Source organism: Xenopus tropicalis, chromosome 6 (assembly GCF_000004195.4).
Source record: "Xenopus tropicalis strain Nigerian chromosome 6, UCB_Xtro_10.0, whole genome shotgun sequence".
Lineage (NCBI taxonomy): Eukaryota > Metazoa > Chordata > Amphibia > Anura > Pipidae > Xenopus > Xenopus tropicalis.
Genome location: NC_030682.2, coordinates 143,667,402 through 143,693,106, shown reverse-complemented (window position 1 = coordinate 143,693,106; position 25,705 = coordinate 143,667,402). Strand labels below are relative to the sequence as shown.

The 25,705-nt window shown below is 43.6% G+C and overlaps 1 protein-coding gene across 2 annotated transcripts in view; it reads left to right on the top strand.

Annotated features, from left to right (window-relative positions):
* Nucleotides 1-25,407, top strand: part of ndrg1 (N-myc downstream regulated 1) — a 37,175-nt gene extending 11,768 nt beyond the window's left edge. Inside the window, 15 exon segments of one of the 2 annotated variants that reach the window (NM_001008145.1) lie at nt 4,037-4,109; nt 4,959-4,994; nt 11,424-11,529; nt 12,636-12,756; nt 13,682-13,744; nt 14,887-14,947; nt 15,500-15,586; nt 15,880-15,936; nt 17,375-17,478; nt 17,875-17,931; nt 18,351-18,402; nt 19,387-19,434; nt 19,551-19,586; nt 19,897-19,948; nt 22,950-23,783. In NM_001008145.1, the coding sequence (NP_001008146.1) occupies nt 4,047-4,109; nt 4,959-4,994; nt 11,424-11,529; nt 12,636-12,756; nt 13,682-13,744; nt 14,887-14,947; nt 15,500-15,586; nt 15,880-15,936; nt 17,375-17,478; nt 17,875-17,931; nt 18,351-18,402; nt 19,387-19,434; nt 19,551-19,586; nt 19,897-19,948; nt 22,950-23,194 (1,188 nt within the window). In that variant the 5' untranslated portion in view covers nt 4,037-4,046 and the 3' untranslated portion in view covers nt 23,195-23,783. 2 annotated transcript variants of the gene reach the window in all.
* The last annotated feature ends 298 nt before the right edge of the window (nt 25,408-25,705 follow it).

Sequence of the window (25,705 nt, the reverse complement as noted above, 5' to 3'; positions counted from 1 at the left end):
TGATTACTTTTGTCTGTGATCAGTTGCAGTGTTCTGTGGTCAGTTACATCATTCAACCTCTCTGTGATCGATTACTTTGGTCTGTGTTCAGTTACAGAAGTTTGTGGCCAGTTACATAAGCCAACCTCTCTCTAATCGATTACTTTGGTCTGTGTTCAGTTACAGTGTTCTGTGGTTATTTGCATAATTCAACCTCTCTGTGATCGATAACTTTGGTCTGTGATCTGTTGCAGTGTTCTGTGGTCAGTTACATTATTCAACCTCTCTATGATTGATTACCTTGGCCTATGTTCAGTTACAGTGCTCTGTGGCCAGTGTCATAATTCAACCTTGCGGTGATCAATTACATTGGTCTGTGTTCATTTACACTGTTCTTGGCCATTTCCATCATTTAACCTCTATGTGATTGATTACTTTAGTTTGTGTTCAATTACAGTACTCTGTGGCTATTTGCATCAGCCAACCTCTCTGTGATCAATTACTTTGGTCTGTGATCAGTTGCAGTGTTCTGTCATCAGCTACATCATCCAACCTCTCGGTGATCAATTACTTTGGTCTGTGATCAGTTGCAGTGTTCTGTCATCAGCTACATCATCCAACCTCTCGGTGATCAATTACTTTGGTCTGTGATCAGTTGCAGTGTTCTGTCATCAGCTACAGCATCCAACCTCTCTGTGATCAATTACTTTGGTCTGTGATCAGTTGCAGTGTTCTGTAATTCAACCTTTCTGTGATCGATTACTTTGGTATTTGTGCAGTCAGTAAAGAATTTTGGTCTGTGTTTAGTTACAGTGCTCTGTGGCCAGTTACATCACTCAACCTCTCTGTGATTGATTACTTTGGTCTGTGTTCAGTTACAGTACTCTGTGGCAGTTTGCATCAGTCAACCTCTCTGTGATCGATTACTTTGGTCTGTGATCAGTTACGTCATTAATTCAACCTCTCTGTGATTGATTATTTTGGTCTGTGATCAGTTACAGCGCTCTGTGGCCAGATACATCTCTTAAGGTGGCCATCCACGTAACAATTATGATCTTTCCTGTGACCGTATGTCGCAAGAAAGATGGTTCTTACCCTCCACTGATGTTCAGGGCAGAGGTAGAAACAAAAGGAATTCTATCCATATCTGACAATTCAGCCCAAAACGCAGCTTTTGCTCAGCCCCTTCAAAATCATTTGTCCAGCCCAATGGACGAGATGAGCAATATCCAAGGCTTTCACGATATCATTAGTCTCGTCGATCCACCATACACGCGGCAAATATCGGTTTCATGCGATAATATCAATGCATGTATGGCCAGATTTACAACCCAGTTACATTGCTCTGTGATCTGCTACCTTGCCTGTTACATCAATTCACACCTCTGGGATCAATTACTTCAACCTGTGATCATTTCCAATGCTCCGTAGAGGGCAGTTACCACTATGCAATCAGTTATATTGGTGTACGGGAGCACAATGAGTGATCCACTGCTTGGCCTGAGGGACAAAAGATTTAATCACCAAGGTGGCCATACAGTGTCGTCCTCACCAGTCTCCCATGTCCGTCCATGGGTTTGGGTGGCCTTGTGGGCGACAGGGGATCCCACACGGGTGTGAGTGGCAAGGGGACTGGGCATGTATAATTGCACCCACGTAGGTAAATAACTTGTATTCTGATAAAAGTGGTCCAAGTGTTTGTGTGTTAGAAAGTTAGATTGCAAGCTCTTCAGGGCATGGATATATTGGGCCTATATACATAGAATATAATAATGATGAGTGTAATTAAGGAGATGATTCCCATTGCTAAAATATAATGCAGAATTTTCCTATATATGTCTCTTGGCCTATCAGAGCCAGAACCACAGGGGGTTTAATAATCAAGCATGTAAGTGAATACTTCACCTTTAATCCCATTTCATTGCCTCTCTATGCTCTCCCCTTCAGCCCTCTGAGATTTTTCTTTTATTTGTTGGTTTTCCCATTGCTTTCCTTCAGCGATGGATGTTACCTCTCCGTTATATTTGTTTGCAAGGATTTAATGGTCCCTCAGCCTGTATTGCCCGTGGGAGGGAATAATCCAATAGCCAATGGCTGCCATATAATCTCCCTGTCCCTATATGACTTGTGTTTGTGTTCTACCGGGCACATAGCCCTAACGGGACCGGTACCGGGGCCTTGCCACACACATGGGTACATAGCAGCTAAGGTGGAACCACATTTCCATCAGGTTCAGGCCTTTCCCTAAGTTCTTGTGGATCCAGAGGAGTCTGATTGGACCGGATCCTGGATCTACTTTGCCATTGGCTTCCTAGGGTCCAGTTGCCCCATCCCCTATTAATATTGCCAGCATAGAGAAGACCCCTGGATGCCCTGCTAATGGGGCAGAGGCCGGCGGTACGTGGGGAAGCGAAGGGAAACATCTGCTCTTTATTAAGCGAGACCTCTCATTCAATCAGCTGAGCTCTTGGCAGTCGGACTGAGAGTTCTGGCGTTGGTTTCCTTAGTCATGGGCTATTTTTATTTTTATTTATTTTATTTTGTCATAGGACTATAATTAAAAAAGGATGTTTGCCTATAGAGAGGTCAAGGAGGACATTTAAAGGGGAAGTAAAGTGCAACACCAAGTTGTGAGTGTGTTATACGCTATAGGTGCTTTCTAACACTTGGGTCAACATCTAATGATTGGCCGGGACCTAGTAAAATGTCTATAATAACCAATTGTGGTATAACAGGACCCCAGAGACCCCCGAAAAAGACCTTATATTCTGCCCCCCTTTTTTTTATCCTTCAGAAAGCACAATGATTTATGCCACCACCAAGTCTGCTGAGTATCTAGAGTATCGGGGCCCCGTGCCATTGCACAGAATGATTACACCCCTGGGAAGTATAGGCTACTGGTGTGGGGCAAATATTGGCCATGTAACTACCATCTTTAGGTTCCTGTGGGGATCCCAAGGTGTAAATCGGGGGGCTGTCTGACTGGCACTAATCAATCAACCACTGAATAATTACAGGTTCTGTCCCAGCAGAGGGCGCTCCTGTTACACATTCATGATATGAGTGGCTCAGTAGGGCATTTGGGGGGGGGGTGCAGTTAACGTTATATACAGTATATAGACTGAGCACGAGGCCTCATAATGTGACACTTCCTGAAGGTTCATTATTTTTAACTAGTGATTATTATTATTATTTATTTATAAAGCGCCAACATACCCCGCAGCGCTGTACAATAAGTGGGTTACATACATTGGACATACAGAGTAACATATAAAGCAATCAGTAACCGATACAAGAGGTGAAGGGGGCCCTGCCCAAAAGAGCTTACACTCTACAAGGAGTAACATATAAAGCAACCAATAACCGATACAAGAGGGGAAGGGAGCCCTGCCCAAAAGAGCTTACACTCTACAAGGAGTAACATATAAAGCAATCAGTAACCGATACAAGAGGGGAAGGGAGCCCTGCCCAAAAGAGCTTACACTCTACAAGGAGTAACATATAAAGCAACCAGTAACCGATACAAGAGGGGAAGAGAGCCCTGCCCAAAAGAGCTTACACTCTACAAGGAGTAACATATAAAGCAATCAGTAACCGATACAAGAGGGGAAGGGAGCCCTGCCCAAAAGAGCTTACACTCTACAAATGCGCTGAAGCCACTATTTTAGGATCCGGCTGAACCCTGGATCCTTTGTAAAAGATTCCGCCGAATACCCAACCGTATCCAAATCCACCATGTTTGTGGGTGCAGGGTGGGGTGGGACTGGGGGGTGCATGGTCCAATGGGCCCCTTCCACGAACTTTAAACCCCCTGCAGGGGCCCCCACCACCCATCCAACCCCCCCCCCCCCCCCCCGAGTGCATAAATTAACTTACCTTCACTGCATTGGGAGAGGGAGACTGGCAGCTCGGGGAGCACCCTGCTGGGATTGGGTATGGGCCCCCGGGGCACACCGAGGCCCAGTCCAACCCTGAGTGAGTGCTGAGTATAGGGCTGCTGTATCTCTGGCGCACTAAAGCAGCAGGTAACTAACAGCAATTCTTCCCTTCTCCTCAGGCTGACGGCTATGTCTGCGGAGATGACAGACCTGAATTTTGCGGAGGGGAGACCCCTGCTGGTGGATAAGGATGTGAGTTTTCATTTATTTTAATATTATGTCTTTATTTATTTCCCCCATATGTAATCAAAGGCACTATGTTTGCCCAGGAGCAGTAACCGATAGCAACCAATCAGATGTTAGGTGGTAGGGGTCCTGCATCTGTCTATACTGCTCCTGGGCAAACTTAGTGCATTGGTTGCTATGGGTTACTGCTCCTGGGCAAACTTAGTGCATTGGTTACTATGGGTTACTGCTCCTGGACAACTCAGTGCATTGGTTGCTATGGGTTACTGCTCCTGGGCAACTTAGTGCATTGGTTGCTATGGGTTACTGCTCCTGGGCAAACTTAGTGCCTTTTATTATATAACCTCCCTTCCTTCTGCAATGTAACCAAAGTCTAACGAGCCGCAACCAGGGCTGGGGGGCAATTCTTGAGGGGGTCCCAAAGAACAGCAGTTTGGCTGACGTTGTGTATAGTAAGGCAAGATGGGGTAGAATAGGGCCAGTTGGTGTCAGGGGAAGGGGCTGTAACTAATACAGTAAATGGTAACATTTTATATCAGTTTCTTGCCTTACTATACACACACTATTGCCCCAGCAGCTCATCATATCATTCTGCCCCTCTCATGACCTATAGATACCACGGGTGGCAAATACAAAACTAACCCCCGGCATTTATGTTTTTAACCCTTTGAGTGTTGGGCGCATTTGTGCTAGTGGGATCTCTGATGCCATTTCCCATAATGCCCTATGTAAACAAACCATAGCTCTGGATAAAGGGGTTTCCGGGTAAGGGATCCCATAGCCGCACTTGGTTTCAGATAAGTGGCTGCTCCATAGTGAATGTGTGAGTTACAATGTGGCCCTTTCTGTTCCCAGGGCATCACGGTGCTACTGCAGGAGTACGTCACCCAGGTAAGGAACCTGCGTTCTACTCATTCATACGATTGCACTGCTGCCTGGAGAGGCCTAGGACTGACTTAGCTAGGAGAGGCCATAGCAAACAGACCATGACACCTATTACAATATATACAGAGTATTAATAATGGGTAATTATGTGATAACAGTGTCCCCTTAATCCCATCCCCTGCAACAAACTTAACTGAACTACAACTCCCAGCATCATGTTCTGATTGCTCTAAGAGAACTCCCAGCCCCTGGTTTCCTTAAAACATTACGACCCCAGCTAAACTGTCATATTTGGCAGGCAGTGGATGCTGGGAGTTGTAGTCCAGTCACATGTTTGTACGTTGTATTTATAGCTTTCTGGCAGATCTAATCTCCCAGCATCCTCAGCAAGGCCCTGTCCTTATATGGGCAACAATAAAACTTCAAACAATGGGCACTGGTATGATTTAGCCATGAAGGGCTTATATAAAGTCAATTGGAAGTCAATGCTTATACAGTAAATACAGGGAGTTACATACAGTACATTGGGCTACTGTGCGACTGCAGCGCCCTCTGCTGGCTGCCTGGGGCATAGGGACTTGTGAAACAAGAAAAGAAATCCATATAATTGTAAGCTCTAGGGACTGGGCCCTTAATTCCATTTGCAGTGGGTTTTTTTTATATTGTTTTATGTTATTATTGTTCCTTATTAAGACTAATATTGATAATCCATTGTCTCTAACTGGCTGCACACAATGGGGTAGATTTACTAATTCACGAACGGACCGAAAGCGTCCTAACGCGTTTTTTCGTAATGATCTGTATTTTTGCGACTTTTTCGTCGCCATCGCAACTTTTTTGTATGTCCCGCGATTTTTTCATCGCCGTTACGTCTTTATCGTATATTTTCCGCGACTTTTTCCTCGCCGATGTAAAAAAATCAGATTGGTTTTTCCGTTGTTTACAATTGCTCAATACGAAAAAATTGCGACGCCGACGAAAAAATCGCGCAAAATACTAAAACAATGCAACGGCGACGAAAAAGTCGCAAAATTTTCTTTTCCAATACGATTTTTTCCCATTTGGGATTCATGGATTGGTAAATGTGCCCCAATATTGCTTATTAGTCCTCCTAATGTGTTATACTACCCTATGGCTTAGTTACCCATAGGCACAATATGGCATCACTGGAGGCAAAGAGGCAATAAATAGAACTAAGGGTATTGGGTCCCTATAAAGTGGGCCAGATACACTCTGACCAAAACCACACCCACTTTCCAGAAAGCCTGTCCCTATTGGGGGACTTGAATAACAATGAAGTAACTATCACAATGCCAGTCTTTCAAACTACTCCCTGGTTACTAAGGTAAACTGGACCCTAGCAACCAGATAACTGCTGAAATTACAAACTAGAGAGCTGTGAAACAAAAAGTAAAACAATACAACAACTACCAATAATAAAAAATGAAGACCAATTGCAAATTGTCTCAGAATACATCTTACTATAAGTTACAACAACCTTTAAGCTGGGGGCCTGTGTGTGTGCAGCACCATAGAGAAACATGGTTCCTATTTTAAATGTTAATGCATCAGGCAAACAGCCCAGGCACAGAAAATTTGCCTTTACATCTTAGATTAAAGGGCAAGCGGGATCCTGCCACGGGATATGAATCTGGTGCTGCCTCTGTCTGACAAGTAGTTGCCACTGCCCATAACTGAGTGGTACTTATTTTCAGATCAGGCCATGGAAGGGCAAAATAATTCCCAAAGGCCGATAAACTGGCCCGGCTATAATACTTATACTTAAGGTGGCCACACACAGTGTGAAACAGGCCAAACGACTGAATTAAAATGGTGGGTATATGGGTGGTCAGACTAAGGGGCAGCATCAATAAGCTGATGGGGTCCTCATTCTGATGGGAAAATCAAACCTGCCCGATGGAGATCTGCCCAATTTTAGGCCAGATATTGGCCAGGTAGATCCGTCGGGAAATTTGCCCCTTTTTAAATTAGCCAATCAGATAATTGGCCAGTGACGGGCCAATCGAGGCGCTCAGATAAACACATTAAAAATAATTATACAGACATTTTATTCCTATTGAGTCCAATCATGAGCCAAACGCGGTGACTGTGCCAGTTCCGCAGCGGATAAAGGTCAGAGCGGCTGCTGCACAGATGGCGTCTCCCTTATCCTTCCATCAGCTTATTGAGCCAGACTACGTGCCCCCCCCCCGGCTTCTCTAATATCTCTGATGTTATATAGTGTGGCCACTGATCTGCTCCCAGCAATGGAGCCTGCAATGTAGTCCCAACTGGGCCACACAGGGGCCACTCCGTCCCTAAGTTGGTGCTTACTCCTGCCCTGGTCCTTGCAGTCTCCCAGTAATAATATTGCTGAAATAGTCTGTGCCACTTAATTTTCTTTTCTTTTATAATAATGGTTCCTTGCCCTGGCCCAGCAGTTCAGCAGCCTATCAGATCCTTCCACCGCCCCTAAGGACCAGCAGGAGGTCCATAGTCCTGCACCATGAGGTTTCTACTAAACTGTGTTGGCATTTTACATACTGACCAGCAGAGGTCACTGTTTCTCTAAGGTCCCTGATGGATGTTCTTAGTTCTGACAATAAGCAACATGGCAGCCCCTACTTTCATGGACTACTATTTATATGCCAAATAGAAAAGTCAAGTCAACCTTAGCCTTTTTTTTTTTTTTACTGGACTGGGACCCCAGGGGCCCACCAGAAAACCTTAGCCTATAGGGCCACTCTCAAAACTGTTTTTCCTCCTTTCCTCACCCAACCGCTTTATTCTCCTAGTCTCTTTTATGTACATGCTAGCATCTATTCTTCCATCTATTTCTCCTCTTTATTCCCATTCAAAAATAGGGAATAACCATGAAGTAGGCCAAATGGTCAGGAGCAGGAGGGCCCACGGACACCTGGGCCCACCGAGAGTTTTCCTTGTATCCTGTTGGGCCGGTCTGACACTGGACATGGGCAGAAGCATCAAGTCAATCTAAACGACTAAGTCTTGATGGACCCAATGGAAGTCAATAGTTTTGGAACCCTATTCTCATCTTCAGTAGGAATTAGATTCCCCAGTGTGGCCTCCTAAGATGCAAAATGTAGGCTCAATGGTTACTGGGAAAATTAATGGGGTTCTTCTATGAAAATGCACCTATATAGAAGCATTAAGTCAATCTAAACGACTAAGTCTTGAAGGTCCCGATGGAAGTCAACAGTTATGAAACCCTACTCTCATCTTCAGCTTGAAAGAAGAAACAATAAGATTCCCCAGTGTGGCCTCCTAAGATCCAAAATGTTGGTTCAATGGTTAATGGGAAATTTAATGGGGTTTTTCTATGAAAATGCACTTTTTTGGGGGTAAGAAAACCATGAAAATTCCCAGAACTGGCAGCCATGGCATGTGGGGTTCAATTATGCTTCCAATTACTTTTCAGAGCTATAGATGAAAACACCAGGGTGGCAGTTCTGGCAGTTCATCAGCATCTGGTGGTCTTCTTGATAGCAATTGAAGGGCTCCCAATGCAAATTGTATCCCCAGGGGCTTATTGCTCCTTATTAAGGCTAATACTGACAATCCATTGTCTCTAACTGGCTGCACACAATATTGTTTATTAGTCCTCCTAATGTGTTATACTACCCTATGGCTTAGTTATCCATAGGCACAATATGGCATCACTGGAGGCAATTAATAGAACTAAGGGTATTGGGTCCCTATAAAGTGGGCCAGACACACTCTGACCAAAACCACACCCACTTTCAAGAAAGCCTGTCCCTATTGGGGGGACTTGGATAACAATGAAGTAACTATCACAATGCCAGAAAAGAAGGAATTATATTTCCCCCCATAGGCCGGAATGTGTCCCAAACCAAAGCCTCAAAAGAAACAATAAGATTCCAAAATGTAGGCTCAATGGTTAGTGGGAAATTGAATGGGGTTCGTCTATGAAAATGCACTTTTTTGGGGGGTAAGAAAACCATGAAAATTCCCAGAGCTGGCAGCCATGGCACGTGGGGTTCAATTACGCCTTCAGTTACATTTCAGAGCTATAGATGACAACACCAAGGGGGGCAGAGAAGGACTTGCCCATGGACCTCCTACATGTTGCCCTTTAAATGGCGTAACAAGTTGAGATACACTTTTGGGATCAAATTCCCTCAAGGCACAAAGATTTGCCCCTGTATTGTGGGCAAAAAGAGCACTATGCAATTTGCCCCTTGTAATAAATATAGGTTTATCTTGGTCTCATAGGCAGAAGTCATAAATATCTTGATGTTTATTGGTTGTTAATGATCAGTTGGCACAGAAATCCCGGTGTGCCGGTGACTCCCTGCGCCTTTGGAAGCCCTTACATGTTGAGAATGATAGTTTGGTGCCAGCAGATTGCGTTTGTTTTGGGTCAGGCACCTCAGAAGCTCCTGAAATTCCCAGCTTATAGCCGAGCCCTGCTGTTCTTAAGAGGTCAGCGAGGGGGATTAATGCTCCTGAAGAAGGTCCGACGTGCCCGGCACCCCTCTATTCTTTGACCTTGTTATTTTGCCGTCTGAGCTGGATTTGAAGAGCATTTGTCATATCAAGAACCTTTGACACAGATCCCAGTTAAGAACATCCTCATCCCAACTTAGCTTGTTTTGCTGGCAGTGCATGCTGGGAGTCCCTGTGCTTACGTAGGGGGAGCGGCTTCCCTATAAAACCGCCTTGGGCAGAGGGTTCCCTGAGATCTGTTTGTCTGAGAGGTGCTGAGTCAGCTGTGCCCAATAACCTAAGCCCAGGATGGTGCTGGAAGTGGACGATTCTGTCTTCTATACGACTAACGAGGTAATTAACGAGGGCTGAGAATAGTTAAATATATATTTTTATTAGTTTGTGTCATTGTTTTGGACTTCAATTCAGTTTAGTAACACAGGAATTGTGGATTTCTCTTCTGTTTGGGAAATCAGTGGCGTCTGTTTAACCGAGTGCAGCTCTAAAGTAGAGCAGAAGCCAATCAGCTATTTCCTTTTATCATCTTATCTGTAAAAGATTGATCAAAGCTAAATGTCTATTGGTGGATGTGGATAACTGCTCTGCATCAAGTGTGAACTCCCCCTTTGTTCAGGTATATACTGCCTTCCATGCTTGGGTCTCAGTACGACCTGATTATCCTGCCAATGTGATGTAAATACAGGTATGGGACCCATTATCCAGAATGCTCAGGACCTGGGGTTTTCTACAAAAGGGGTCTTTCCATAATTTGGATCTCCATCCATACCTTAAGTCTACTAAAAGGTTATTTAAACCTGAAATAAACCCAATAGGGCTGTTCTGCCCCAATAAGGGGTAATTATATCTTAGTTGGGATCAAGTACAGGTACTGTTTTATTATTACAGAGAAAAGGGAATCATTTAACCATTAAATAAACCCAATAGGGCTGTTCTGCCCCCAATAAGGGGTAATTATATCTTAGTTGGGATCAAGTACAGGTACTGTTTTATTATTACAGAGAAAAGGGAATCATTTAACCATTAAATAAACACAATAGGGCTGTTCTGCCCCAATAAGGGGTAATTATATCTTAGTTGGGATCAAGTACAGGTACTGTTTTATTATTACAGAGAAAAGGGAATCATTTAACCATGAAATAAACCCAATAGGGCTGTTCTGCCCCCAATAAGGGGTAATTATATCTTAGTTGGGATCAAGTACAGGTACTGTTTTATTATTACAGAGAAAAGGGAATCATTTAACCATGAAATAAACCCAATAGGGCTGTTCTGCCCCAATAAGGGGTAATTATATCTTAGTTGGGATCAAGTACAGGTACTGTTTTATTATTATTATCATTTTTAGAATTTTTTGTTTATAATGGAGTCTATGGGAGATGGCCTTCCCATAACTGAGAACTTTCTGGATAATGGGTTTCCGGATAATGGATCCCATACCTGTACTCGGCAAACTTAGTGCTATTTATTGCATAACCCCCTATATCTTCCCAGGGACAGCTGTGAATCGTGGGCCCCAAACATGATGGGGCTTGGTGGAAAGTGGGCGTGGTTTTGTGGACCATGGGTGTGTCCTAAGCTGTTGCTTTTATAAACTGAAATGTTGGGTGATATGATATAAAAAAAAATCCATACACACTGAGACAATTTGCAGTTGGTCTTACTTTTCTACTTTTTTTGGTAGTTTCTAAATTATTATTATTTAATGTTCTTTTTTGCCAAAATGTAAAATCCTAGCTCTTTCAATCGCTATTCAAACCACTGCCTGGTTGCTAGGGTTATTGGGACCCTAGCAACAGGATAACAGATGTAATTCCAAACTGAAAAGCTTCAGAACAGAATCTTATATGTTGTAAAAATGGAATTGACATTTTGTATTAGTGACATTTGCTGCTCTGAGGAAATATAAATATGGATTCTGACTGATATATATATTTCTCCCCCGGGCAGGAACATGACATTGAGACAGCTCACGGAATTGTCCATGTCACTATGTGTGGGACGCCCAAGCTGAACCGACCTGTCATTTTAACCTACCATGATATCGGCTTAAACCGTAAGTGTCTTTTTTATTAACTGTATAATATGCTATTGTAATACTTTATATAGCACTGACATATTCCGCAGCATTGTACAGACATTATACATCATTCCCATCAGTCCCTGCCCCAGTGAGCTTACAATCTAAGGTCCCTATCACATTCCCATCAGCCCCTGCCCCAGTGAGCTTACAATCTAAGGTCCCTATCACATTCCCATCAGTCCCTGCCCCAGTGAGCTTACAATCTAAGGTCCCTATCACATTCCCATCAGCCCCTGCCCCAGTGAGCTTACAATCTAAGGTCCCTTTCACATTCCCATCAGTCCCTGCCCCAGTGAGCTTACAATCTAAGGTCTCTATCACATTCCCATCAGTCCCTGCCCCAGTGAGCTTACAATCTAAGGTCCCTATCACATTCCCATCAGCCCCTGCCCCAGTGAGCTTACAATCTAAGGTCCCTATCACATTCCCATCAGCCCCTGCCCCAGTGAGCTTACAATCTAAGGTCCCTATCACATTCCCATCAGTCCCTGCCCCAGTGAGCTTACAATCTAAGGTCCCTATCACATTCCCATCAGTCCTTGCCCCGGCTTGGGACTCCTCAAGTTACATGGGAGTAGGAGAAACAATAGGTTAGCTGAAAGCAGTTCTAATGTGTAGCGCTGGCTCCTTCTGAAAGCTCAGACTCAGGCACACTTTACTGCTGTGCTGCAAGTTGGAGTGATATCCCCCCCCTCACCCCCAGCAGCCGATCAGCAGAACAATGGGAAGAGGGCAAGATAGCAGCTCCCAGTAGGTATCAGAATAGCACTCAATAGTAAGAAATCCAAGTCCGGCTTGGGACTCCTCCAGTTACATGGGAGTAGGAGAAACAATAGGTTAGCTGAAAGCAGTTCTAATGGGTAGCGCTGGCTGAAAGCTCAGACTCAGGCACAAGGCACTGAGATGGCGCCTACACACCAATATTACAGCTACAAATACATTTGTTGGTACAAGAATAAAATATTAAATGACAGAGGGAATTATTTGCTGTGTAACAGTGTCATTTAGAGATAAATAGTACCCCATAAAAATTCTGCTCTGACCCACAAAACACCTCCCTCTGTTCTTTCCCTTTGCAGATAAAACCTGTTTCAACTCCCTGTTTAACTTCGAGGACATGCATGAAATCACCCAACACTTCTCTGTGTGCCACGTGGATGCGCCGGGCCAACAGGAGGGGGCAGCGTCCTTCCCAGCTGGGTAACTAGCTCGTTACATGACTCCTGCAGGGCCCAGGCAATTAATGGGCATTTAATGTGTCTCGTTAGCTGGAATGAGCCTTATGCTGCATTAGGTTTAGTGCTGATTAGTGCCTGGGGAATTAATAGCCCTAAGCCAAAGCGGCTTACACTCTAGGTGGCATGACAGCAATCATATTCCTTTATGAAGGAATGTGGGGGGGGGGGGCAGTTCCCAGCCTAGAATGTTGAGGTTTGAGCTCTCAGTGGATGCTGGGAATTGTAGTTTAAAAATATTTCAGGTCCATATGAATAATGGATCCCTGGAAGTGCTTGTCTCGGGGGCCCACACCAACCCTGCCGAGGATAGTCTCCTCTTTACAGCATTTGCAGTCACCAAGTTAGTTTACCAACATGGGGAGACGTCAGCAGCATAACTTGGTCGCGCTGGGCCCCCCTGCAAAAAAATATTTTGAGAGGGTCCAACCCCTCCTCCCCAGCACCTACTGTGCAGCACCTCCTGGCCCAACCATGCCGCTATATTTAATGTAGAAGAGGGGCCAGGGAGGGGGGACAAAGATACAGCAGTCCCCGTGGTCTGGATCCCCTACGCGCCCGATGTATTTCGCCACTGGGAAAAGTTGCACCGTTGGCGCTACCCATCGTAACCAATAGGGCGATAGCTCTGATCTGTCTGCTGCTGGCAGAATACTGAAAGGGAATGTCTGATTGGTTCCTACCAACTTGGGCCCCGCTGGCAGACCCTGACCTGCTTCTCAGAGATATATTGGAACTGGGAATTGGCCAAGACCCTACAGGGCCCTCTCTGATCCTGGGACCCCATTATCCACTGAGTGTGCTTCTCCTATTGACGACCAGAGTTAGGTGGTTTTAATGATGAAAATGATGATAAGCTTATTTTTCTTTGCTCTATTAATCTTACATAGATACATGTACCCATCAATGGACCAACTGGCCGAAATGCTCCCTGGCGTCATCCAGCAACTTGGGTAAGCACTATGTATATAGATAATAGATAGATAGAGAGATAGACAGATAGATAGATAGATAGATAGATAGATAGATAGATAGATCGTAGATAGATAGATAGATCGTAGATAGATAGATAGATAGATAGATAGATAGATAGATAGATAGATAGATAGATAGATCGTAGATAGATAGATAACCGTCAGATAGCAGTCAGCCACCAGGCGGGTCTTTAACCAATAACAAATGGGAGACCACCTCTAAGTGTAAGCATCCTAATGTCATTAGCTGAACAGGCCGACTGTAGAGTATAGAACAAATATGGGATCTGTTATCCAGAAAGCTTAGGACCTGGAGTTTTTAGGATAAGGGTTCATTCCATAATTTGGATCTCCATACCTTAAGAATCGTTTAAATATTAAATAAACCCAATAGGGCTGTTCTGCCCCAATAAGGGGTAATTATATCTTAGTTGGGATCAAGTACAGGTACTGTTTTATTATTACAGAGAAAAGGGAATCATTTAACCATGAAATAAACCCAATAGGACTGTTCTGCCCCCAATAAGGGGTAATTATATCTTAGTTGGGATCAAGTACAGGTACTGTTTTATTATTACAGAGAAAAGGGAATCATTTAACCATTAAATAAACCCAATAGGGCTGTTCTGCCCCAATAAGGGGTAATTATATCTTAGTTGGGATCAAGTACAGGTACTGTTTTATTATTACAGAGAAAAGGGAATCATTTAACCATTAAATAAACCCAATAGGGCTGTTCTGCCCCAATAAGGGGTAATTATATCTTAGTTGGGATCAAGTACAGGTACTGTTTTATTATTACAGAGAAAAGGGAATCATTTAACCATTAAATAAACCCAATAGGGCTGTTCTGCCCCAATAAGGGGTAATTATATCTTAGTTGGGATCAAGTACAGGTACTGTTTTATTATTACAGAGAAAAGGGAATCATTTAACCATTAAATAAACCCAATAGGGCTGTTCTGCCCCCAATAAGGGGTAATTATATCTTAGTTGGGATCAAGTACAGGTACTGTTTTATTATTACAGAGAAAAAAGCTGATCGCTTATCTTCTAGGCCAACTCCTCCTGGGACATTTTATTCTTTTGTGTTTAAGAAGTTTTCTTTCCTTATCCTACAGACTAAAGTCCGTTCTTGGCTTGGGAATTGGGGCCGGTGCCTATATCCTTACCAGATTCGCTGTAAGTTATTGGGCCTCACTGTACTGTCTATGCTTTGCCTCTATAGACGTGGGGGGGGGGTTGCACCCATCATACCAGGGTTGCACCAGTTCTCATGTTGGTAATGAAGAAACTCAACACAATGCTGGGGCCCCAAAACTAGATCCCAAAAGCTGGGACCCAGGACAGGACCCTATAGTAACCTTCCCATCCAGGTGATGCGCCACATTGGGCTAATTCTGTTTGCACCCAGGGCCAATAGACTTCATTAAATTAAAAGGATGGCATACAACCTAATACTCACCCAATTTGGTTTTGCAGCCAGACCAAGACCCAAAAAGATATCCATTGGGGTGGCCGTCATTCCCTCCCCAGACATGGACCTTACCAGCTGCCCAATGTACTGCCTGTGTAACTTTGTCCATAGAAGTATAGGGGATCATTCCTATCATTTATAATAAAATATAATGGGTTGTACTGAGAATCACATGACACCCGCAGCACTGGGTTTATTTTTTTAAGTTGTCCTTTATCCCTTGCCTCCGTTTCAGTCAACTCTTTTTCTTCTTGCAGTTGAACCACCCCAGCATGGTCGAAGGCCTCGTTCTGATTAATATTAACCCCTGTGCAGAAGGCTGGATGGACTGGGCAGCCACTAAGGTAAGTCACAATCGCAGTGCACTATGGGAAGCCATATACTGGGCAGCCATCTTGTTCTTTGCAGCTCACGGGAGCTCTGGGAATTCAAGAAAATATTTTAGTGGGTTGGGAACTCCAGGATTCAATCTGATCCCATGAGAAGCAAAGTCATTGGACAATAACAACATTCTGACTGTGATTTTTATCCAATATTTTATGGATTTTCATTACCTGGGAGGGGGGGCGGTTACAGACTTTATCATGAACATGTTGCATTTTTATTAACCGTGGTGGGTATTTTTGTGTCTCCAAAGATTTCTGGATGGACCCACGCATTACCCGACATGGTCATTTCCCACCTCTTCTCAAAGGTGAGTTTATTGTGTTGAAAACTGATTGAGCCCAAAATTTCTCTCTCTTTTTTGATGCCAACTTGGTTATCAGCTCTTGTATTTCCTATCGATCACTCCCCGCTAGGGTTCCATATATATCGGCCGTATCTCCCATATAGCTGTATCCCCATACACACTCACTCCCCGCTAGGGTTCCATATATATCGGCCGTATCTCCCATATAGCTGTACCCACATACACACTCACTCCCCGCTAGGGTTTCATATATATCGGCCGTATCTCCCATATAGCTGTACCCACATACACACTCACTCCCCGCTAGGGTTCCATATATATCGGCCATATCTCCCATATAGCTGTACCCACATACACACTCACTCCCCGCTAGGGTTCCATATATATCGGCCATATCTCCCATATAGCTGTACCCACATACACACTCACTCCCCGCTAGGGTTCCATATATATCGGCCGTATCTCCCATATAGCTGTACCCCCATACACACACTCACTCCCCGCTAGGGTTCCATATATATCGGCCGTATCTCCCATATAGCTGTACCCACATACACACTCACTCCCCGCTAGGGTTCTATATATATCGGCCATATCTCCCATATAGCTGTACCCACATACACACTCACTCCCCGCTAGGGTTCCATATATATCGGCTGTATCTCCCATATAGCTGTACCCACATACACACTCACTCCCCGCTAGGGTTCCATATATATCGGCCGTATCTCCCATATAGCTGTACCCACATACACACTCACTCCCCGCTAGGGTTCCATATATATATCGGCCGTATCTCCCATATAGCTGTACCCCCATACACACACTCACTCCCCGCTAGGGTTCCATATATATCGGCCGTATCTCCCATATAGCTGTACCCACATACACACTCACTCCCCGCTAGGGTTCTATATATATCGGCCATATCTCCCATATAGCTGTACCCACATACACACTCACTCCCCGCTAGGGTTCCATATATATCGGCCATATCTCCCATATAGCTGTACCCACATACACACTCACTCCCCGCTAGGGTTCCATATATATCGGCCGTATCTCCCATATAGCTGTACCCACATACACACTCACTCCCCGCTAGGGTTCTATATATATCGGCCATATCTCCCATATAGCTGTACCCACATACACACTCACTCCCCGCTAGGGTTCCATATATATCGGCCATATCTCCCATATAGCTGTACCCACATACACACTAACTCTCTTTGCCTATGGAGCTCACCCAGTAGACAGAATGCACCCAGGGTGCTGAGGTCTGACCCTCATAACCATGCCTGACACCATTGGGCAAGCAGCTGGGCTAGTGACCTACTTTCAGAACTGTATAATTGCCTTTAGCCAGGCCCTGCTTTGCTTTGTATGGGAGATGGGCTCATTTAAGCCTTAACCCTTCGTGTCATGTCTTTCAATCCAGGATGAAGTGCACAGTAACCATGAGCTGGTGGAGACCTACCGGCAGCATATAGTCCAGGACATTAACCAGAACAATCTTCAGCTCTTCGTGAAATCATACAATAGGTACGGGTGCTGATGATGATGATGATGATATTATAGTGTATAATGTGCTTAAGGGGCAAAGCTCTTCGCAACACCATACAATAGATAAGGATGATTATGTTATGGCATGGGATGTGCTTAAGGGCCAATCAGATTAAACCTGTATAGGGAAATTATAAATACATAAGAAGGGATAAAGGCTCTCTTAGTGGAGCTCAGGCCTGGGCAATGTCTGTAGGGCTCTGTTATTTACATTGGAAGGGCTGTAGGGCCAGAGGCCTTTGAGCTGTTAAGGACCCCTTTTTCCCCAATGAGGGACCACAAGCGGTAGCACCACCCACCCTGAATAATTCTATAGCAATCTGTTCCAGAACCCATAACAGTGCCATAATAATTCTCTGTTTTTCTACCCAATAGCCGCAGAGATCTGGAGATCGAACGCCCCTTTCCAGGATCCAACACTGTTACACTAAAGTGAGTAATATTCATTAAATATTGGGGATTCAATAGAAACACAAAGCTGCTTTTGATCCCATAATAAACTTACTACTGGTATGGGAACTACTTTCCAGATAAGGGGTCTTTCCGTAATTGGGATCCGCATACTTTAAAGGGGTAGTTCACCTTTAGATTAACTTTTAATATGTTGTAGACATTGATATTCTATGAAAATTAGCAATTGGCCTTCATTTTTGATTTTTTATGGTTTTTCGGTTATTTATCTTTTTTTTAGCAGCTCTCCATTTGGTATTTTAGTGGCTATCTGGTTGCTAGGGGCACATACGTGTAGCAAAAATATACACCACCTTCCAGCTATGCCTCATTAAAGCTCGCAATGAAGAATATCTGTGTGTTTGGGCTGTACTAACTTTACCCATGATGCTCTGTTACAGATGTCCTGCACTGTTGGTGGTTGGAGACAGTTCCCCTGCTGTGGATGCAGTGGTATGTTCCCATTTATTAGATTGGACACTGGCATTCTGAGTCCCAATAGCCACCATTTCACCCTCACATGGGCCTTCTATGTATGTAGGAAATGTGGGGCCCCCTGGGATTAACAGAGTCTGTATAGGTGCAAACTTAGGGGGCTGTTCCTGCTGAATTGTGCTTAGTACAGGGAAATCCCTATGCTGCCATAGTTTTATGGTATCTCTCTGTACAGGCTATGAGCAAACTTAGGGGGCTGTTCCTGCTGAATTGTGCTTAGTACCGGGGAATCCCTATGTGCCATAGTTTTATGGTATCTCTCTGTACAGGCTATGAGCAAACTTAGGGGGCTGTTCCTGCTGAATTGTGCTTAGTACAGGCAAATCCCTATGCTGCCATAGTTTTATGGTATCTCTCTGTACAGGCTATGAGCAAACTTAGGGGGCTGTTCCTGCTGAATTGTGCTTAGTACCGGGGAATCCCTATGTGCCATAGTTTTATGGTATCTCTCTGTACAGGCTATGAGCAAACTTAGGGGGCTGTTCCTGCTGAATTGTGCTTAGTACAGGGAAATCCCTATGCTGCCATAGTTTTATGGTATCTCTCTGTACAGGCTATGAGCAAACTTAGGGGGCTGTTCCTGCTGAATTGTGCTTAGTACCGGGGAATCCCTATGTGCCATAGTTTTATGGTATCTCTCTGTTAAGGCTATGAGCAAACTTAGGGGGCTGTTCCTGCTGAATTGTGCTTAGTACAGGCAAATCCCTATGCTGCCATAGTTTTATGGTATCTCTCTGTACAGGCTATGAGCAAACTTAGGGGGCTGTTCCTGCTGAATTGTGCTTAGTACAGGGGAATCCCTATGTGCCATAGTTTTATGGTATCTCTCTGTACAGGCTATGAGCAAACTTAGGGGGCTGTTCCTGCTGAATTGTGCTTAGTACAAGTGAGCCTTGCTGTTCCTACAAATCTGGCTAAAATAGTCTTTTTTTCTCTCTTTAGGTTGACTGTAACTCAAAACTGGACCCCACTAAGACCACTCTACTAAAGGTAAGCCTTTATATGACTCCTCTCTAGTATATTATGTAGTGGTACTTTGGGGGGGGCTAAGCACTGACCAATCAGTCACGTTTATCATCAATATATCAATCTGTTTTGCTCCACAGATGTCAGACTGCGGGGGATTTCCTCAGGTCGTACAGGTAAATTCCAATTTTTGCATTTGCTTATTTCTCAGCTCAACGTCTATTCATTTTTGGGGGTAACAGGAACCAACCAATCAGCAAGTAGCATTTACTGGTCACTTGATTGGAGGCAATCACGTTATTGGTTGGCATTGGTTACAGATTTTGATTGCATTATCCCCCACAGAGCAGGAATATCCACCATTGGCCAATGAATGCAATTGTGAAAAACTAATGGCTAAAATATATATTTTAAATATCTAAACACTTATTTTATTGTATTTATTTTGCTTATTTTCATTGTTTATCATCATTTTTGTCTTTCCAGCCGGCAAAACTTGCTGAGGCTTTTAAATACTTTGTCCAGGGCATGGGATACAGTAAGTATAATAGGAAATAATACAAAGCAAGAATGATATTATACCTGAGCCTTGCACACATAATATGATGCTATAATCATTCATTATAATCCCTTTGTTGGAAATTTTTCCCCATAAATCTATAGGGAATGATAAACAGGGAAAAATCATCTTTTTTTCCATAGCCTTTAGATCCAGCGGTTCTCAACCTGTGGGTCGGGACCCCTTTGGGGGTTGAACGACCTTTTCACAGGGGTCGCCTGTGGTCCGATGGTCTTAGGAATAATTTTATGGTTGGGGGGTCACCGCAACATGAGGAACTTTTACTATATGGGAGGGTAACTAACAGACAAAAATAGGCAAATATAAGGGCTGTAGGTGACAGTGGGTGACACTACAATATAAGTGCCAGTTCCCAGATCAGGTGCTGGGCGAGTGCTCCAATAGGGAGTCTTTTAGTTTGGTTTTAAAAAGACTGGGAGAGGATTCTCTCCGGAGGAAATCAGGGGGGGCATTCCCAATGTGAGGGGCAGCAGGGCAGAAAGGGTTAAGGGGGGAAACAGCAGTAGTAGTGGGGGGAGCAACCAAACGATTGCTCTGCGAGGAACGAAGGAGTCGGCCAGGAACGTACGGAGACACAAGGGAAGAGATGTAGTGAGGGGCAGAGGAATGGGGGGCTTTGAAGGTTAAGAGAAGAAGTTTGTAAAATATTCTCTGTTTAATAGGAGCCACGATAAGGACTTTAGCAGGGGAAGGGCCTGAACTCTCCTGGGTGAGAGGAGGAGAATTCTGGCAGCAGTGTTTAATATAGACTGTAGGGGGGAGAGGTGGGAGTTGGGTAGTTAGTAGTTAGTAGCAGGTTACAGTAGTCAAGTCCACCTCAAGACCTTCACACTGGACTTCAAGGAGTATCTTACCAAATCTTTCCTAATTTGCCTTAAGTCAGGGCCTGTGTAGCTAAGGTTGGGGGCCCCTTTGTCTCTTGGGGGTTCTTTGACATTGCCATAGTGGGCATTACCAGATAACATGCAGTTTGGCACCAATCAAAGAGGAACCTGGAAGCATAGGGTTTATGGCAGAGACCTGATGAGAGGTCACATGACAAGTTCATGGGTTGAGCTTTCCCGCTGTATCCATGGGCCACTTCCAGTTTATGGATTCATTCTTTCTCAATAGAATATGGCACTTGTGCGTTCTTGGCTTATGCAAGAGTCACGCCACTTAGGCACCTGCCTTATTAGATCACTGTGTTTGGAAATGGATCCCAGGACTTTTGTCTCATTTTATGAGAATTTTTTGTAAATTCCCTCAAAGATGGCAGCCGGCCTAAATCCTCCTCATCCAAACTCTTCTTGCCATTGCCAGAATGAAGGGTGACCCATGGTTTGCTTTATTGTAATGAAAATAATCTGCGCTGTTCTGAACATGATAAAAACACACATTTATTGAGCAATAAAAAAACAAAAAGTTCAAAACTTCACATCTGAAAGCTTGCGTGGTCATGGCAAAGTCAATGGGAGCTGCCCTAGGCAAAATCTAAACTATTGGTTCAAGTTTTTCAAATTTTTTTGAGCTTATACAGATTAGTGGTATTTGAGTTTTTTCCTACCGTTTTATCCAATCACGTTTTTTGTTAATAAATAAGCAAACTTCCAAATTTCTTAAAATTTGGAGTTTATTCCCATTAGAAAAAAAATTGACCAATACAAAAATTAGAAACATTTTGATAAATGGGCCTCCCTCTGATTTCTACATGACCTTAGAAATAGTGATGGGTGAATCTGTGCCATTCCGCTTCGCTAAAAAGTTTGCGAAACTTATTAAATAGATCCGCAAAACGGGCAAAAATTCATGAAAGTCAAAAAATTGTGCACAGCAAAAATTGTTTGTTTGTTTTTTTGACACACTGCAAATTTTTCTGCGGCTCGTTTTTGCGCCGTATCGCAATTCCAACGTGTGAAAATTAGCCGCAAATCTATGTCTGGAGAAAAATTACGCTCATCACTGCTCACAAGCTTTCAGATGCTGAAGTTTTATATTCAATGTTTTTGCATTTTTTTTCACGTAATTATTATAAAAAAAAGTGGGGTTTTTAAACCAAAGTTCAAATTTATAATTTTCGAATCGAATTAAGGAAAGAATGAAAATACCAACTTTGAGAAATGATCCCCATACTGTATAGATGGAGCACTGTGTATTCCGAATGATTTCTGGTGATATCCTAAAAAGATTTTCTTAACTTGATCCCTAAATGTTATCTTGTCCCAAAAGATTTTTTTTGTTCTGAGGTAAAGGAGAAAAAAAGTCATTTTGGCATTTTATTGCCAATGGATTTGTCATTAGTGCCACCTAGAACGCTATATTTATTCTGCAGAAAGCTTTACCATACCTGAGTAAAGAGCCCTAGAATCTCCCTCCGTTTGTTTAAGATAGCAGCTGCCATTTTAGCTTGGTCTTCATAGATTCCCTGCTGCAGCTCTGGCCATTGGTAGTTCAGATCACACATTCTGATGGGAGGGGAAGTGAATTCTTATGGGAAGGGGAGCAGGAGAAGGGAGAGAGGAGAGAGTCTGATACCGAAGAACATGTTTACATAAAAGAAGACAAGAAATCCTGTGTTTCTTTTGATAGAGGACCTTTCTGATAAAGCTTACTTAGTTTTTACCTTTACTTCTCCTTTAAGAAGCGTAGTATTTATCAACTGGTGAGTTTTAAACTTCTTAAAATCCCATAGGAATGAATAAACTCTAAATTCACATTTGTAGCTCAGATCACACATTCCTAAGGGCAGGGGAGTGAGTTTTATGAATTCTTATGGGAGGGAGGAGCAGGAGAGGGGAGAGAGGAGAGACTCTGGCCCCAGGAATGAAGGATTTTTTAGAGATAGGAGGTCTGATACCAAAGAACATGTTTACAAAAAAGGAGACAAGAAATCCTGTGTTTCTTTTGATAGAGGACTCTGTGAGTGCTTATGGCTTTACATAGACCTTTCTTGAGTTTTTACCTTTCCTTCTCCTATTAGTGCCTGCTGCTAGCATGACCAGACTGATGAGATCTCGCACTGGATCAGCGGCCAGCTCTTCATCCCAAGACGGCAACAGAAGTAGATCTCACACCAACGAAGGCTCAAGGAGCCGCTCCCACACCGGGGACGGAAACAGGAGCAGAGCGCACACCGGCGACGGCAACCGCAGCCGTTCGCACACAGACAGCAACAACACCAATTCCGAGCACAACACTCCAAAATCCATGGAAATCTCCTGCTAAGCTTGGTTCCACCTCAACAACGAAGACCTGCCTGCCAATGATAAAGATTGGAAACATCTTAACCTCCTCGCTGTCTGGGTTATTCCACCAGCAAACGGGGGGCTAAGGTTCGATTTAGTCTCTGTGAACTGAAACACTTGAGGACCAAAGAGTAAAAATGAAAAATAATGTATATTGTTCCAGGAAAATCAGACTTCAATCCATGACTAGGAGTCCAGATAAAAGTGGTATCAACTAAACCATAAATGGGTTGATTGTGCATTTAGTACCAATGGTGTAAACTCTGATCATTCTTTGCCTTCCCAGTCGGAAAGGCTTTACCGTGATATTTACCCATAACCACTACATTCTGAAAAAATGGCCGAACCCTTTGGGGTTTTTTCATTCATTCAATGTAAATATATAATGTCAGAGAGAATATTTATAAAGGCATTGAAAAAATCCTGTTTTAATAGTTGATTTACACTAGAAAAAATATTTCCTTAGACAAGACTCTGCCTATTTTTATGTCAAAATATATCTCAAAATTGTATTAAACGCCTTCAAAGACAAACGGATATAAAAAGTTCGATTTACAAAAAAAAAAAAATTCTGATTCTGTTTTGAACTTGTCTTGTGTAATCGTATTAAACCAGAAATAATCTGATTCTGTTCTGAGGTTGACAATATTATAACATGCTTAATAATGGGGAAAAGGGGGTGTGGTTTATAATTAACTGGAAAAAAAAATGAATTTTACTAAGCTAATAAAAAAAAAAATGAAAATGTTTTCCAGAAAATAGGAGCAACGAGGAGTAAAGCAAGAAATATATTTGATTATTGTAGTCCATACGCACATAGTGGCTGCTGATTAGGGATGCACCGAATCCACTTTTTTCGGATACGGCTGAAATAGGGTTGGACCTGGACAGCCCCGTTTTTCATGATGTCACGGCCAGCCTCCTCCCCGCCCCACAATGTCATGGCCCCGCCTCCTTCCCGCCCCCATAATGTCACCCCTGCCCAGTTAAAGGTGGCCATACACGATAAGATTCGCTCACTTGGCTACGTCGCCAAGCGAGCGATTCTTCTTCCGATATCCCCCACCTATGGGTGGGTTATATCGGGCTTTTTGGTCATTTGGCCCTGGGGACAAACCGTCGAATTAAAACGAAGGGTGTAGGCGTCGGTTCGGGCACCACATCAACGAGCCAATGCGGCCCCCAATCCGACTACTTTTTAAACCTGCTTGATCGAGATCTGGCCAATTTCGGGCCAGATATTGGTTGGTCAGGCCCATCGTTAGCGCCCATACGCGGGTAGATCAGCTGCCGTATCGGTCTAAAGGCCCCCATACACGGGCCGATAGAAGCTGCCGATATGGCTCCCTTGGACCGATTCGGCAGCTAATCGGCCCGTGTATGGGCAGAAACGAGCGGCCTGGCCGACCGATATCTGGCCTGAAATTGGCCATATATCGATCGGGCAGGTTAGGAAAAATCCAGTCGGATCGGGGACCGCATTGGCTCCCCGAACCGACTGCCCCATGGCCGCAAATGTATTTTTTTTTAAACCCACTTGCTACCCGAAATCGCCCACCCGTAGGTGGGGATATCGGGTGAAGATCCGCTCGCTTGGCGACATCGCCAAGCGAGCGGATCTTATAGTGTATGGGGACCTTAAGGGACCAATATCGGCAGCTAGAATCGGCCATGTACGGCAGAGGTGGCAATCCTACCCCCAAATCCTTTGTAAAGAATTTGGGCAAATACCGAACTGAATCTGACTCCTAATTAGTTACATGACTTTTCGGATTCGGTTCGGCCAGGACCGTGGATACAGCCGAATCCAAATCCTGCAAAAAAAGGCCAAATTGTGGCCGAATTCCGAACCAAATTGAGTGCATCCCTACTGCTAATGAAAGAAAATGCTAAATTCATGCAAACACTGTGTATGTATAAATATATTGTGTGTTCTCTAGGAGAGGTGCAATGCACCATTCTCTTGTTAAATCACTCAAAGAAATCATTTTTCTTCTTATCATACAATTGTGTAATAGGTCCTTTCAGCGTAGATCCAGTATTTGGGATTTATTTTGTTTTGGTTTTTTTCGAGTATTTTTGGGGCAGATATATTTTCAGTCTCTGTAGACCTGATGGACACTGAAGGAGCTCACTGTATATTGGAATGGGATTATTGTATTTATTAAAGAATAATAAACATTTAACTTTTCACTGCTGCGTGTTAATGGATGCTCTGTGTTTCTCTGGTGCCATTTACTACTTCTTGGATTTTTATAATAATTCATTTTTCACAATTACAACATTTTGATTGGAAAGCAACTATAAATTTGAACAGAATCCGGAATGGTAATCAGATATATTTTACTGTGAGTGAGTAGTTGCTACCAATGATATTATTCTCTTATTGTGGTTGCACCCCTCTGAGGTTCATACAACAGTAAAACTGGAATTGTCCCCTTCAAAAATGGTTCTGAGTCGGGTGTCAAACTCTTTATAAAACAAGCACAAA